The following is a 17,360-nucleotide window of genomic DNA, read 5'->3' on the forward strand; positions in this document are numbered from 1 at the left end:
TTATATCTGGTCCAGAGATGTAGATCTGATGTGTCATCAGCACAGAGGTGATACTGAAAGCCGTGAGATTCTATGAGCTGTCCCAGGCCAAAGGTGTAAATGGAGAAGAGCAGGGGCCCTAGGACTGAACCTTGTGGGACTCCGACAGATAGGGGGGCAAGGTGAGGAGGTGGTGTGTGAGTGGGAGACGCTGAATGTCCGGTCTGTTAGGTATGACGAGATCCAGGATAGGGCCAAGTCTGTGATGCCAAGGGATGAGAGGGTCTGTAGTAATAGGGAATGGTCCACTGTGTCAAAGGCAGAGGACAGGTCCAGGAGGAGGAGGACAGAGTAGTGTCGCTTGCTCTTGGCGGTTAATAGGTAATTGGTGACTTTAGTTAGGGCAGTTTCAGTGGAGTGGTGTGACCGGAAGCCAGATTGTAAGCGGTCGAAGAGGAAGCAGGAAGAGAGGTGGGAGGACAGTTCAAGATGGACATGTTCCAGTAGTTTGGAGGCATAGGGGAGAAGTGATATAGAGCAATAGCTAGATACAGAGGATGGGTCAAGAGAGGGCTTTTTGAGGATAGGTGTGATTGAGGCATGTTTAAAGCCTGAGGGGAAAACACCAATTGTTAGTGATAGGTTGAAGAGATGGGTTAGGGTTGGGATGAAGACTGTGGCGAGGTTTGGGATGAAGTTGGATGGGATCGGGTCAAGTGCACAGGTGGTGGGATGCGATCTTGAGAGTAGAGTGGAGAGTCGATCTTCTGTAATGGTGGAGAAGTTGTTTTTGGAGGTGGAGAGCTGGGAAGTTGGGAGGAAGGGCTCTGGGGGTTGTTGACCAAAACTGTCTCTGATGAAATTCAAATTTATTTTTTTTTTACGCCATTTACCATATGTTAAAAGTGTTAACACAGCTTTTTTTTTCGGGTCAGTATAATCACAGCGACGCAACATTTATATGTTTTTTATGTTTTGCTGGTTTTACACAATAAAAACTATTTTACGGGAAAAAAATAACTGTTTTTGCATCGCTGTATTCTGAGACCTATAGCTTTTTTATTTCTCCACTGACAGAGCTGTATGGCGGCTTGTTTTTTTGCGGGACAAGATCATGTTTGCAGTGATACCAATTTTACTTACATTTGACTTTTTGATCGCGTTTTATTACATTTTTTATTCAGCGGTATGATGAAGAAGCATAGTTTTTTGCCATGTTTTTATTTATTTTATTTTTTTTAAGGTGTTCACTAATGGGGTTAACTAGTGTTACAGTTTTATAGATCAGATCATTCCAGAAGACACGATACAAAATATGTGGGTTTTTTCATTATTTATTTATTTTTATTATTTTGTGATTTTCTTTTATTTGTACAATTTTTTTTTTTTTTTTTTTTTTAAACCTGGGACTTTAACCTTTATTACGTTGATCACTGGAATAATGCATTGAGATGCATTATACCTGTCAGTGCAGCACTTACATAAGCCTCCTAGACCATGCTCTTGGCATCGTCCCTGTCAGACCCGGATTGCCATAACAACCATCGGGCCTTTGCGATTAAGTTGCGCTCGCACGGATCGGAAGGGAGACATAGTAACATAATAACATAGTTATTAAGGTTGAAGGAAGACTAAGTCCATCTAGTTTAAGCCATAGCCTAACCTAACCTGCGCTCCCTCCCATAGTCTTCTAAATGTGATCGATATCACGTATGCTGAGCTCCCGGCAGCGAATCGCATGGTCACAACTCCTGAGCCATGCACGATCACCATGACGTACCTATACGTCATCGGTCAGGAACCCCTACCCCTACAAATGTTGTGAAGGGGTTAATGAACTTACCTGCATTTGGGTCTCAGACTTCTTTTCAAGCTCCTGCAGCTGTGACTTAAGTAGCCTATTCTTCTCCTGCTTTTCCATACAATCTGCCCTTGATTCTTCCAGTTTACTCTGACATTCATCCAAATTCTGCAAACAGAATTATACTTTTACTTGATTAATATGAAAAAGTTTTTAGATTAACATAAGGTGTAAGAACAATTCTTTTATAATACTCAATAAAATCAATTATACAGAAAAGAACTGGACATGTATTTTGCAAAATGTGACTTGTAGAAACCAAACATCTGTACATGTAGATTGTATTCTCTTTTTTGTTTTCTTCTGTGAAGATCTGAGGTTGTGGGTTGTAATAATCGCCATGGCAGGTTAACGATACAATTATTTTTCATTACTTACGTAATTGGTCTTACAACAATTCCAGGTAGATGGCCACAATGCAATTTCCCCAGTCCACAAAATCCCCACCCCGGAGCCAGCAGTTCCACTGTCCCCTTACCAGGGGATACCCACTGTCTCCCAACTTTTGGTTGGCTCACAGCTTTTGTATCTCCCACCAGTATAGTCTGTAATCACAGCCCATGCTCTTCAAGATGACGGATACCAAGACCGTACCACATGAATCCAGCTCCAGCCAGAAACAATAGTCCTTAGGATAGATCCCACGACGGTAGCACGTGTATCCAGATCCAGCCAGCAACAGCAACTCCATTTCCTCGTCAGTGTCCTAAATATCCTAAGACACCCATCCGGAATTGAGCCCGGCCTTCAGAACACCTCTCTCCACCTCCCCCCAAGCTAACTGTACATTAGTGGGGGTATTTTCCTGCAGCCGAGCCCCATCACTTGGGACTGCATGCAAGACCTCCTAAGGTGATCATTCCACTGGATCTACTACTCCCATCCACACAACGGACCTAGTGACTGTGACAACAATGAATGAGGCTCCTGAGACACAAACGAGAGTAATGGAATAATTGCTTTACCTGATTAACAACCTTGTAAGTCTGGCCTTATGTATGTGTCTGGCCTTATGTATGTATAAGATCCAGCCTGCATGTCTTCCTATGCTGTCACTGAATGGAAACATTAATCCTGAAGCTGAACACTTTCCAGGTGAAATGAGTGCAGTTAAACTGGCAAGAAGGCAAATCTCTAAGGCTAGGTTCACATTGCGTTAATGGGTGTCTGCTAGCGGACTCCGTTACATGGCGCAATTGTCGCAATTAACGCTATGTAACGGGTCCGTTAGCACACCCATTGACCGCAATGTGCTAATGGGTCGCTGACGCATGCCATTTTTGGCATGCGCTAGCGATGTCCCGTTATTTTTGGACGGACCTCGATCGCTGCTTGCAGAGTCCGAGGTCCAATCCTCGCTAGCGCAGATCGGGCATCTGCGCTAGCGGGATCGCCAAACACGATCCCTTTTGGGACATTGCGTTAGCGCAATCCGCTAGCGTATGAGCTAAACGGATTGCCCTAACGCAGTGTGAACTGTTATGACCCCAATGGCGAGGGTCTCAGAGATATCAGCAAGTCTGCGAAGCACAAAAATCGAGCTCATAGGGCAGTGGTAACTGGGTTGACCATATATCTACTCCTAACGCCAACACTAGAAGTAGCCGGGGAACATGCCTACGTTGGTCGCTAGATGTCTCGCGCCAGCCGGAGAGCTAACTACCCCTAGAAGAGGAAAACAAAGACCTCTCTTGCCTCCAGAGAAAAGACCCCAAAAGTAGGATACAAGCCCCCCACAAATAATAACGGTGAGGTAAGAGGAAATGACAAACACAGAGATGAACTAGATTTTAGCAAAGAGAGGCCCGCTTACTAATAGCAGAATGTAGTAAGATAACTTATATGGTCAACAAAAACCCTATCAAAATCCACGCTGGAGATTCAAGAACCCCCGAACCGTCTAACGGCCCGGGGGGAGAACACCAGCCACCCTAGAGCTTCCAGCAAGGTCAGGAAACAGATAATATACAAGCTGGACAAAAATGCAAACAAAAACAAATAGCAAAAAGCAAGAAAGCAGACTTAGCTTAATCAAGCAGGAACCAGGATCAGTAGACAAGAGCACTACAGATTAGCTCTGATATCAACGTTGCCAGGCATTGAACTGAAGGTCCAGGGAGCTTATATAGCAACACCCCTGACCTAACGACCCAGGTGAGCATACAAGGGATGAATGACATACCCAGAGTCAAATCACTAGTAGCCACTAGAGGGAGCCAAAAGGTAAATTCACAACAGTACCCCCCCCCCCTTAGTGAGGGGTCACCGAACCCTCACCAAGACCACCAGGGCGATCAGGATGAGCGGCGTGAAAGGCACGAACTAAATCAGCCGCATGCACATCAGAGGCGACCACCCAGGAATTATCCTCCTGACCATAGCCCTTCCACTTGACCAGGTACTGAAGCCTCCGTCTGGAGAGACGAGAATCTAAGATCTTCTCCACCACGTACTCCAACTCGCCCTCAACCAACACCGGAGCAGGAGGCTCAGCAGAAGGAACCACAGGCACAACGTACCGCCGCAACAAGGACCTATGAAATACGTTGTGAATGGCAAACGACACCGGAAGATCCAGGCGAAAGGATACAGGATTAATGATTTCCAATATCTTGTAAGGACCAATGAAGCGAGGCTTAAATTTGGGAGAGGAGACCTTCATAGGAACAAATCGAGAAGACAGCCATACCAAATCCCCAACGCGAAGTCGGGGACCCACACCGCGGCGGCGGTTAGCAAAACGCTGAGCCTTCTCCTGTGACAACTTCAAGTTGTCCACCACATGACTCCAGATCCGCTGCAACCTATCCACCACGGAATCCACCCCAGGACAGTCAGAAGGCTCCACATGTCCCGAGGAAAAACGAGGATGGAAACCAGAGTTGCAGAAAAATGGCGAAACCAAGGTGGCGGAACTAGCCCGATTATTAAGGGCAAATTCAGCCAACGGCAAGAAGGTCACCCAATCATCCTGATCAGAAGAGACAAAACACCTCAAATAAGCCTCCAGAGTCTGATTAGTTCGCTCCGTTTGTCCGTTAGTCTGGGGATGGAAAGCGGACGAAAACGACAAATCAATGCCCATCCTACCACAAAAGGATCGCCAGAACCTGGAAACAAACTGGGATCCTCTGTCCGACACAATATTCTCAGGAATGCCGTGCAAACGAACCACGTTCTGGAAGAACACAGGAACCAGATCAGAAGAGGAAGGCAGCTTAGGCAGAGGAACCAGATGGACCATCTTGGAGAAACGATCACATATCACCCAGATGACAGACATGCCCTGAGACACCGGAAGATCCGAAATGAAATCCATAGAGATGTGTGTCCAAGGTCTCTTCGGGACAGGCAAGGGCAAGAGCAACCCGCTGGCACGAGAACAGCAAGGCTTAGCTCGAGCACAAGTACCACAGGACTGCACAAATGACCGCACATCCCTTGACAAGGAAGGCCACCAAAAGGACCTGGCCACCAGATCTCTGGTGCCAAAAATTCCCGGGTGCCCTGCCAACACTGAGGAATGAACCTCAGAAATGACTCTGCTGGTCCATTTAGCAGGCACAAACAATCTGTCAGGTGGACAAGAGTCAGACCTACCAGCCTGAAATCTCTGCAACACACGTCGCAGATCTGGAGAAATAGCTGACAAGATAACTCCTTCCTTAAGAATACCCACAGGTTCAGCGACTCCAGGAGCATCAGGCACAAAGCTCCTAGACAGAGCATCGGCCTTCACATTCTTAGAACCTGGTAAATACGAGACCACAAAGTCAAAACGGGAGAAAAACAATGACCAGCGGGCCTGTCTAGGATTCAGGCGTTTAGCAGACTCGAGATACATCAGATTTTTGTGATCAGTCAAGACCACCACACGATGCTTAGCACCCTCGAGCCAATGACGCCACTCCTCAAATGCCCACTTCATGGCCAACAGCTCCCGATTGCCCACATCATAATTTCGCTCTGCCGGCGAAAACTTCCTCGAGAAAAAGGCACAAGGTCTCATAGTAGAGCAACCAGGGCCTCTCTGCGACAAAACGGCCCCTGCCCCAATCTCCGAAGCATCCACCTCAACCTGAAAGGGAAGTGAGACGTCAGGCTGGCACAAAACAGGCGCCGAAGTAAACCGGCGTTTCAACTCCTGGAAAGCCTCCACGGCAGCAGGAGCCCAGTTAGCCACATCAGAGCCCTTCTTGGTCATATCCGTCAGCGGTTTAACAACGCTAGAGAAATTTGCGATAAAACGACGGTAGAAGTTAGCAAAACCCAAGAACTTCTGAAGACTCTTAACTGACGAGGGTTGAGTCCAATCATGAATAGCTCGGACCTTGACTGGATCCATCTCCACAGCAGAAGGGGAAAAAATGAACCCCAAAAAGGGAACCTTCTGTACACCAAAGAGACACTTTGAGCCTTTTACAAACAAAGAATTTTCACGCAGAATCTCAAAAACCATCCTGACCTGCTCCACATGCGAGTCCCAATCATCAGAAAAAAACAGAATATCATCCAGATAAACAATCAAAAATTTATCCAGATACTTCCGGAAAATGTCATGCATGAAGGACTGAAAAACTGAAGGTGCATTAGAGAGCCCAAATGGCATCACCAAGTACTCAAAATGACCTTCGGGCGTATTGAATGCGGTTTTCCATTCATCGCCCTGCCTAATGCGCACAAGGTTGTACGCACCACGAAGGTCTATCTTGGTGAACCACTTGGCACCTTTAATCCGGGCAAACAAATCTGACAACAGCGGCAAAGGATACTGAAATTTGACAGTGATCTTATTTAAAAGCCGATAGTCAATACAAGGCCTCAAAGATCCGTCCTTTTTGGCCACAAAAAAGAATCCCGCACCAAGAGGGGAAGAAGAAGGACGGATATGCCCCTTCTCAAGAGACTCCTTGATATATGAACGCATCGCGGTATGTTCAGGTACCGACAGGTTAAACAGTCTCCCCTTAGGAAACTTACTGCCAGGAATCAAATCTATTGCACAGTCACATTCCCTATGAGGAGGCAGTGCACTGGACTTAGACTCGCTGAAGACATCCTGATAATCAGACAAATACGCCGGAACTTCCGAAGGCGTAGAAGAAGCAATAGACAAGGGCAGGGAATCTCCATGAATTCCATGGCAGCCCCAACTTGACACTGACATAGCCTTCCAGTCCAAGACTGGATTATGGGTCTGCAACCATGGCAAACCCAAAACAACCAAATCATGCATTTTATGCAGAACAAGAAAACGTATTACCTCCCGATGTTCGGGAGTCATGCACATGGTAACCTGTGTCCAAAACTGCGGTTTATTTTTTGCCAATGGCGTAGAATCAATACCCCTAAGAGGAATAGGATTTTCCAATGGCTCAAGAACAAATCCGCAGCGCTTGGCAAATGACAGATCCATAAGGCTCAGGGCAGCACCTGAGTCCACAAACGCCATGACAGGATACGATGACAATGAGCAAATCAAAGTTACAGACAGAATAAATTTAGGTTGCAAATTACCAATGGCGACCGGACTAACAACCTTAGTAAGACGTTTAGAGCATGCTGAGATAATATGTGTAGAATCACCACAGTAGTAACACAAGCCATTCTGGCGTCTATGAATTTTCCGCTCATTTCTAGTCAGGATTCTATCACATTGCATTAAATCAGGTGCCTGTTCAGACAACACCATGAGGGAATTTGCGGTTTTGCGCTCCCGCAACCGCCGGTCGATTTGAATAGCCAGGGCCATAGAATCATTCAGACCTGTGGGTATGGGAAAACCCACCATCACATTCTTAATGGCTTCAGAAAGGCCATTTCTAAAATTTGCAGCCAATGCACACTCGTTCCACTGGGTCAGCACGGACCATTTCCGAAATTTTTGGCAATACACTTCAGCCTCGTCCTGGCCCTGAGACATCGCCAGCAAGGCTTTTTCTGCCTGAATCTCAAGATTGGGTTCCTCATAAAGCAAACCGAGCGCCAGAAAAAACGCATCAATGTCAGCCAATGCCGGATCTCCTGGCGCCAGCGAGAAGGCCCAATCCTGAGGGTCGCCCCGTAAAAAAGAAATAACAATTTTTACTTGCTGAGCGGAGTCTCCAGATGAACAGGGTCTCAGGGACAAAAACAATTTACAATTATTCCTGAAATTTCTAAATTTAAATCGGTCTCCGGAAAACGGTTCAGGAATCGGTATCTTAGGTTCTGACATAGGACTTCTGATAACATAATCTTGTATGCCCTGCACACGAGCAGCAAGCTGGTCCACACTTGTAATCAAGGTCTGGACATTCATGTCTGCAGCAAACACAAGCCACTCAGAGGTAAAGGGGAAAAGAAAAAAAAAAAATGAGAGAGAGAAAAAAAAACTCAGAACTTTCTTTCTTATAATCCCGCTTCTGCAATGCATTTAACATTTAATACTGGCCTTGCAAACTGTTATGACCCCAATGGCGAGGGTCTCAGAGATATCAGCAAGTCTGCGAAGCACAAAAATCGAGCTCATAGGGCAGTGGTAACTGGGTTGACCATATATCTACTCCTAACGCCAACACTAGAAGTAGCCGGGGAACATGCCTACGTTGGTCGCTAGATGTCTCGCGCCAGCCGGAGAGCTAACTACCCCTAGAAGAGGAAAACAAAGACCTCTCTTGCCTCCAGAGAAAAGACCCCAAAAGTAGGATACAAGCCCCCCACAAATAATAACGGTGAGGTAAGAGGAAATGACAAACACAGAGATGAACTAGATTTTAGCAAAGAGAGGCCCGCTTACTAATAGCAGAATGTAGTAAGATAACTTATATGGTCAACAAAAACCCTATCAAAATCCACGCTGGAGATTCAAGAACCCCCGAACCGTCTAACGGCCCGGGGGGAGAACACCAGCCACCCTAGAGCTTCCAGCAAGGTCAGGAAACAGATAATATACAAGCTGGACAAAAATGCAAACAAAAACAAATAGCAAAAAGCAAGAAAGCAGACTTAGCTTAATCAAGCAGGAACCAGGATCAGTAGACAAGAGCACTACAGATTAGCTCTGATATCAACGTTGCCAGGCATTGAACTGAAGGTCCAGGGAGCTTATATAGCAACACCCCTGACCTAACGACCCAGGTGAGCATACAAGGAATGAATGACATACCCAGAGTCAAATCACTAGTAGCCACTAGAGGGAGCCAAAAGGTAAATTCACAACAGTGAACCTAGCCTTATAAAACACAACAATAAGATCAATGTAACCGGTGCTAGCTCGTTTACACAGGCCAATTCAGCTTGTAACAGACTGTTCAGTGCACATAGGCTGCCATTGTTCTTGGCAGGGCAGGTGCCATTTACACAAGACAATGCAATGCCAGGAACAATGATCTTTTGTGCCGCACAAAAGATCATTTCACCTGACAATCAAGTGATATGTGTGTTCATAGGGGTATCAGCAACTTGCTTCGACTGCACAATTATCGGGATCAGTGGGGTTCCCAGTGGTTGGACCTTCAGTGGTTGTGAAGTCATGCCCTATCCAATGAATAGGTGATAACTTTCATACTTGAGACAACCCTTCAAAACTCGTTCTTTTAGGGTATAAGCATAACTTACCTCTGGATGTCAAAAAAAGTAAGATCCAAACCTTAATTATGGAGCTTTATTTACCACACATTAAACCTAGAAATCCCTTAAAGTTGATATTTAAAGGTACAAGCCATAGGCCCATTTCACTCTCTGAAATGTGCATTTACTTTCATGGAGCCAAAATTAGAAATAGATCCAAAAAAACCAAAAGAGCCACAAAGCTTTCAGTTCTACTTCTTCTAGCTTTAAGTTCACCTCCAATGCACAGGAAAAAGTGACCATACATGCAAAGTGTGACTTGTACCCTATACACATATTGTCACAGACGTTACCATTTTGAAACTTCAGATAGTGATACAATAAATCACTGCATGTAAATAGTCGCTAAAGTTTCATATGACATTCATTTATATAAATTCACAAATAAAGCCTTTTCCTTTTTGTTCAGCCTACCTCATGCAACGTCTCGATCTTTGCTCGGGATGTCCTCTGCTCGGAGAACAGCTCTGACTTTGCGTTGTTCAGTTGACGTTCTAGCTCCTGCCTTTCCATAAATGTCAGACTTCCTTCCAGATGTCGCAGACGTGCCTTTAACTCGTCTCTCTCCGTTTTCAGAGAGGAGATCTATTTGGGATTAAAAATAATTTCAACTAAGTTCTAAATAGCTAATACACAGTCTGTACCAATCCTAGAAAATAGATGTATTTATGTTATTATTTATTGCTTATTCAGTGTCATCATATTCTGCACTTTACAGACATCATCATCGCTGTCCCCAATGGGGCTCACAATCTTAATTCCCTATCAGTATGTCTTTGGAGTGTGGGAGGAAACCGGAGAACCCGGAGGAAACCCACGCAGATACGAGAACAAACTCTGTGTAAATATTGTCCTTGGTGGGATTTGAACTGAGGACCACTGAGCCGCCAGGCTGCCCCGGATCTATATGAATGATGTGGCATGGGGTGCCCCGGGTATTACTGAGGTTACCTCGTACTGGAAGCTGGCGACTTGGCTGCTGTGAGTACTGGAGCATTGCTGTCGTACAGATTCCAGCTCCAGTTCTAGCTCCTGCAGTTCCTTCATGTACTCGCTGCGCTTGTACTCCAGGATCACGAGCTCACGCCTACAGACAAAGGAAGTTGTAATATTGTGATAATATCTATTAAACCTATATGAAAAATGATCTTTATTATATAAAGATAGAATGAAGAATCTACTGAATGTGAGGGCTCAATATAACATTTGCGCACAATAATCTCAGAAAGAACAAAGATTTTTCTCACATATAACATTTTTTTTTCTTTAAATAAGGGATGGATTATAATACAGTGGAAACTATAGCAGTTTTCTCTTACTAGTGGCTCTGGATGTGTGGTTCTTGGGCCCATTGCTCATGGCTCTCTTTCGCCAGCTCAACAGACTATTATGCACATGTGTGTGTTGCGATTCCACTGCTCAGTGTCTTGGACGCAGTGACTGACAGCTCAGCTCAGCTTTGGTGCAGGGATGTGCTGAACTGTCGGTATTTTGATTGACAGCTCAGTCGTCCAATCTAGTGCTGGGTCAGAATTTTGAGACTGGGAGGTGCTGAGCTCACTTCAGGTGTACCCTGTTCTCAGTGATCACTTAGCTACTTAACTACTGAGGGAAGTTTAAGAGAAGCAGCTCATGAGTGGCCACTGTTTGGCTGCAGCGCTCACGTGGCATAACAATGTCTTTTGTGCACCGAGATGAGTTGGTGCAGTTATTTTTATTTTATAGTCTGAGTGTGGCTTGTCCAAGTGTGGATAACATCTTAATTACAGGACATATGGACACTGAATTCATATACCTCTTTTCCATATAAAATGAATGGCATTTCTATCTGCTCTGTTACTTGTTACCTGAAGTCCTCCTCTGTGACCTGACTTTCCCTCACTCGTGACTCCATCTTCACAACTTCTTTTTGAGTAGTCTCCAGTAAATCACGTAGAGACTGCAGGTCATGATACGCTTCCTATCACAAACAGAGCATGTCATCTTTCACCATATGTCAGATTTATATCTCACAGGCTAAGTGTGGTGATAACTGTGCATATGTAGGAAATAATCTGACCCTAAAGGGCAGAATCCTGAGCAACATTAATATGGGCTACAGTAGTGCTCAATATCAGCCTCTTACAACAAAGGAAAACATCAAAGGAACGACCATCTTCATCACCAAGATTTAATAAACTCAAAGCAAAATAGCTAAAAATCTATTTTTTTTTATATACAGTTAGTAGTCAGGCTGTGAAACATAGGGGCTGGCAGAAAATTATAGTGGCAAGATTAGTTACCTTTTTCTGTTGCAAAACGTCATTAAATAGCTGTTCTGCTTCCCTGTACTGAGATCTCCTTTGTGACAACCGCTCTTCTTCACTTGCTACATCCTATGATATTACAAAAAAAGTGTTTAGGATGAAAGGGCTTGTCTGGTCTTTAGCTAAAAGTGTGCAGTTACTCTATGTGACTGCAGACTCCTGGATCCGCGCAGCACGTGCACCGCACACTGTCAGGATTCCTCGGTGTTGGTGGCATGTGACCAGAATGCAGCTGAGAGTATACAAATCACATACCATCCGCTCTTGATGTCGACTCCAGGGAATAATAATAATAATACATGCTTTTCAGGTGAATTGGATGAATGTAAATCAAGATGACAATTTAAAAAAAAATTGGGTTTTGTGATCCACTTGATGTCATCCAGTTAATTTTTACATATCCCTTTAAAGGAAACCTGTCAACAGGATTTCAACTCCCAACCTATGTACAGGTGGATGTAGCCCTTTCAAAGACAAGTCCAGCAATACCATTACATGGCCAATCCGTTCTGCAGTTGCTGAAAAATGAGAGTGTGAGATGATATGCAAATGAGGCTGAAAGACTATGGTAGATCTGAAAAACTGCATCCGCTGCCCCCGTTGTTCATTTATTTCACAACGTACGTCGGGCCGACGCATGGCGACTGCCCCGTACCGACGCTAGTGTGAAACTAGCCTTACTCAGTAAAAAAAGAATGAATCGGCCATGTAAAGATATTGTAGGACTAGAAAGAGTTACAGTATGTGCAAATATAAATAGTTTGGTGTGGGAAATCATGCTGACATATTCCCTTTAAAGACTATGTGTACAACAATATTTACTGCACTATATGTATTATTTGGATAAAATATTTGTACGGTTGGTGTGAAACATTTTTTTACAGCATTTTTTCTGCACCTTGCATGCGATAGGGAAAGGGAGAGTGGGGCTGGAGATCGGGTCGACATGGCTGTCAGAATTAAGACTGAATGGATTAGAGCAGCTTGCAATGTACTATGACACATGCAAGCTGCAGAAGAAAAAAGTTCAACATTTTTGTTTAATGGAGTTCTTACATTGCATTAATTGATTAAACAGCATCAAAATAAGCAAGTTCCCAATCGACATGTTTTTTCTATCTGCTGTTATTCTCCTGCAATGAGAGATTTTTGGTTTTATACTGTTCATCTCGTTTTCCATGGAACCCGGCCTCTAGCGCCTGGTCAGAGGGAGACCGATTAATAGAAAGTTGGAGAAGTCCAGACTAGGATGAATAAGAGCCACAAAAAAGAGTTTTTGCAGCGTCAAAGGTAAGAAAAGGTCAAATTCCAGAGATGTTTTTGAGGTGTAGATGAGAGGAGCGAGCAAGTGATCAGATGTGGGGAGTGAAGGAAAGATCTGAATCAAATATGACACCAAGACAGCAGGTGTCCTGCAATGGAGTAAAGGTGGAGCCACACATGGAAATGGCAATATTGGGTTTATGAAGGTTAGTGGTGGGAGGAAACATAAGGAGTTCAGTGTTTGACAGATTCAGTTTTAGATAGAGGACATAATGTTGGAGACAGCAGAAAGACAAATCACAGATATTTTGCAGTAATGCAGGCTGATGAGGAGACGATGTGTAACTACAACACACAGCCTAATAAGTGACACATCCCTGTAATCAGGATCTTGTACCCGATATTATACTGCCCTCAGATTATATAGGAAAAAAACACTGACAGATTCCCTTTAACCACAGGCTTTTACTTTTCTGCCATCTTTTTGAATCATCATGTATTCTTCTGAGCTGCATCCAGTTACCGTATTTTTATTTCACTGGTAAGGCCAGAGTCACACCAGCGAATGGTATCCAATGTGAGAGCAATGGATGCGATATGCTAATGACCCTCGGCTCCTGCTCTGCTGTGAGCGGGAGACGAGTGTCAGTGCTATGTGCTCCGATTCTCTCGCATGAGGAGACGGAGATAGTAATTTCTCCATCTCCTCCATTGCTGTAGTATGCAGGAATGCGTGCAATTCTATTCTCCCAGCCATTCGCCGCATGCTGCGGTTGTTTTCGCATGTCAAATCGGCATGAGAAAATACTGCAGATGTGCACTGCCCCATATAATAACACTGGGCCGGGTAGAAGGCAAATTTATCAGATTGCACTCGTTCAATTTATTAGCTCGCCCTAAAGCTGATATCAGTGTCTCATATTCCTTAGCTAATATGTGCTGTATAAGACATCATTGCCAGAGAGCTGCCTTCCGTCTGGTAAGTGGTTTATATTACTAACCCTGCGCAGTTTGCCAATAGTTTCCTCCAGCATTACCCGTTCAGTCGCAAGTTTTTCGAGAATTCTCCGGTTCTGTGCTTGCTCAGGGGAGCGCTGTAATAAAAAATATTTCCTTAAAGGGGTTTTCTTGCAAACAAAGAACATTTTAATCAATAGATCTTGGAATAATAATAATTTCCACAATTGGATGTGTTATAAAAATATTCCTGTGCTGAGATAATCTTATAAATGTGCCCCTGCTGTGTACTGTGTAATGGCTGTGTCTGACCTGTGCAGAGAAGGACGCAAAAGAGAGTATCCAGACAGTACAGCAGGGGATTAAACATGCAGCTTTCTAGGAGGTAAAACACTTTTCTGCCTGTTTAAACACATGTTTTACCTCACAGAAACCAGCAGCTGTGATCCCCTGTTGTCCTGTCTGTATACTCTTTTTGCGTCCTCCCCTGCCCAGGAGCTGTGGTATGGTCAGACCATGTTACTGTGCGGTCAGACACGGCCATTACACAGTAGACAGCAGGGGCACATTTATAAGATTATCTCAGCACAGGAACATTTTTATAACACATCCAATTGTGGAACCAAGTTTCATCTCAAGATCTAATAATTATAATGTACTTTGTTTGTGGGACACCTCTTTATGTAAATAAGAAGAGGAACTTGAAAATAATAATAATTACTACTTTTACAAAGGCTTCTATTTCATGGCAATTCCTCGCTTCACAACCATCTGTCTGAGGATCAACAAGAACCATGAGACGCTGGGTTGTCTGAAACATATTAGTTCACCCAACACCCAAATGTTATCAGTGGCCTATGTTCCACTGCAGAACTGGTAAATTTGCCTTTCAGACATCCTGTAAGTAAATATATTGGTGGTAAAGCAGTTGTCGGGCTGTCCAAGAAGCCAACAAAACTAAGAAATTACTAAATCCTTTTTTAAGACCTTATTTCTAATGATGATGGATATAATGATAACGATTAAGACCCAAATTTATCAAGTAGTTCCCACCAGTTTCCAAGTGTAAAATTAGTGAAAGTGTCACAATTTTTTTTTTGCACAGCCTTGCGGGCCTTAGTGCTTTACATTACAGAGTTAATCAAATATGCAACCATAACCAAAATGGCCCTTGTGACAGAAGAATATGTAAAATGCCATAGAAGCTATTGAAAAAGCACAAAAAAAACAGACAAAATTCACACGACTGGCATCAATGTGCAAAACACTGGGACCTACATCTGCCATGTAAATCCCTTTCACTGGATGAGCCAGAACATTTATACTAAAGGTCATGTGGGTCAAATAAAACATTCGCAGCTGTGAATAAAAGCATGAGCTCGGGAGTAATTGTGTCATGATTCCAGCGCTACCAGTATTGTGAGTGACAGCCCAATTGCCCAATCCGAGGCAGTGACGTGCTGGGTTGTTGGTATTGTGATTGACAGCCCAGCTACCCAATCAGACTGGGCCTGCAGGGTCTTACAAGTGTTATACGTTCTGAGTGATTACCTGGCTATTTAGCTGCCTAGCTATTATCACACCTTGCCAGTTATAGCTTTTAGCCCATTGGTGTGTTTGCTCTGTATTCTTATCTTTGTTGCCAGACCTTAGATTTGCCTTTTTAACTACTCATTTTGATTACCCCTTTGCCTTTGACACACTCTGACCTTAACCTTGTTCTGCCAATAAAGGAAAAGAAAGTATTTAATGCAAAAGGGATCATCCAAATTAATCAATATAATTTTATTAAACAACAAAGCCAAAAATACATACAAAACACTTAAAAAGCCAAAAGGCTGGCACAAAAAAATAGAATCAGACAAATCCCTTGTTAGGGCCTAAGTCTTCACAAGACTTCACATTGCTCTGCGCCAAGTATCTGCGCCATTTTGAGGTATATTTGAGGCTTATTTCTTGTACATGGCACTGATGGTCCTATTTATCCATGCGCTAGAGGTCTCACACTATCCACTTGCAGATTTATTTATCCCACTATATCATGGTGATCAGGTTTGCATCATATTGATACTTTCTTGCTTTCCATATTTTGTAGCCACATTTTTACCTACAATGACACCTCTTTTTTGCCACCTGCACCCAAGTACTAATCATATAAAAAATGATCTTGCTATTATATTGTCTTATTGCGACAGTGTTTGTATCTGTGATATTCATTGTTAGATATCCAGTTATTTATTCATTGTATTTTCTATCTTTGCTAGATGGGGTGGACTTATGCCCTGACGAAGAATTTGTCTGATTATATATTTTTTGTGCCAGCCTTTTGGCTTTTTAAGTTTTTTTTTATATGAATTTTTGACTTTGTTGTTTAATAAAATTATATTAACTTGTGTGATCCGTTCTCCATTGCATACTTTATTTTCCTTTTTTGCTAGTACATGTTCATTGAGCATGCTACAGGCTGATCCCCTATATTTGGTTGTGACCTCCTGTTTCTACATACAGCTTATGAGGATTCGGCTAGTCAGTTATTAATCACGTGATATCATAGACCTATTGGAAAAGAGAACAATTACCTGGTAGAAAGGCAAAATGAGCAATTGTAAGTACACAGTGCTGTATAATATGATGACTGCAATATATTAAGAGGATGAAAACTTTGATAGGAGGAGTAGGTATAACATCTATGTGGCTACCAAAAGTTCAACAAGTAACAATAACAGTATAAATAGTATAAAGATGATACTAATGAGAACAGGAACCTAATGCATCAATAGTCAAACTATCTGCCTACCAAGCTGTCATTAGGAACGCTCTTTGCACGGTTGTCTCTGGAGGACTCAGCAGATTTAAGAGGGCTGGAGATCCATCGCTTTGAACTTTCATCCTTTGTTTCTCTATTTGTACATTTTCTTTCATACTCCTCTTCTTCATCTGTGGATGTTCTGCTGAAGTCAGGGTATCTGAAAGAAAAATGATTAGTAAGTAGAATAAGTTGAAAGGGTGAGACAATGCAATTGCCATGTACAGGTCAGATCAAGATATTCTCTATTTGGAAACTATTTTTTGCAGCAGACAGGCATGGCTAAACATTGCACAGCGTGACAATCTTCAGGAATGAAAACTAAATACATATAGGAGCTGATCTGCAGTACCCAGGAACGGCCACTACATGGTGTATGGAGTTGCACTATTCAACTCCATTTACATATGGCTGCTGCTGACACTGGTAACAATGGACCTGTAGTGGTGCAAGGTTCCAAAAGCCTAAGGATCTGGTATTGATGACCTTTTCTTAAAGGGGTATTCTCATCTCCAAGATCCTATCCCTATATGTAGTAAGCATAATAATTATAATATTAGCAAATACCTCTAATTAG

At 43.3% G+C, this 17,360-nt stretch overlaps 1 protein-coding gene across 3 annotated transcripts in view; it reads right to left on the bottom strand.

Annotated features, from left to right (window-relative positions):
* The window catches only part of LOC143808731 (uncharacterized), a 135,991-nt gene that overhangs the window by 51,609 nt on the left and 67,022 nt on the right, over window positions 1-17,360 (bottom strand). For all 3 annotated transcript variants that reach the window (XM_077291694.1, XM_077291677.1, XM_077291686.1), the window contains 7 exons: window positions 16,775-16,943; window positions 14,022-14,114; window positions 11,734-11,826; window positions 11,299-11,411; window positions 10,403-10,538; window positions 9,866-10,036; window positions 1,823-1,948 (listed from right to left, as the gene is read on the bottom strand). In XM_077291694.1, the coding sequence (XP_077147809.1) occupies window positions 1,823-1,948; window positions 9,866-10,036; window positions 10,403-10,538; window positions 11,299-11,411; window positions 11,734-11,826; window positions 14,022-14,114; window positions 16,775-16,943 (901 nt within the window). The remainder of the gene's footprint in view (window positions 1-1,822; window positions 1,949-9,865; window positions 10,037-10,402; window positions 10,539-11,298; window positions 11,412-11,733; window positions 11,827-14,021; window positions 14,115-16,774; window positions 16,944-17,360) is intronic.

The sequence above is a fragment of the Ranitomeya variabilis genome, chromosome 1, assembly GCF_051348905.1.
Source record: "Ranitomeya variabilis isolate aRanVar5 chromosome 1, aRanVar5.hap1, whole genome shotgun sequence".
NCBI lineage: Eukaryota > Metazoa > Chordata > Amphibia > Anura > Dendrobatidae > Ranitomeya > Ranitomeya variabilis.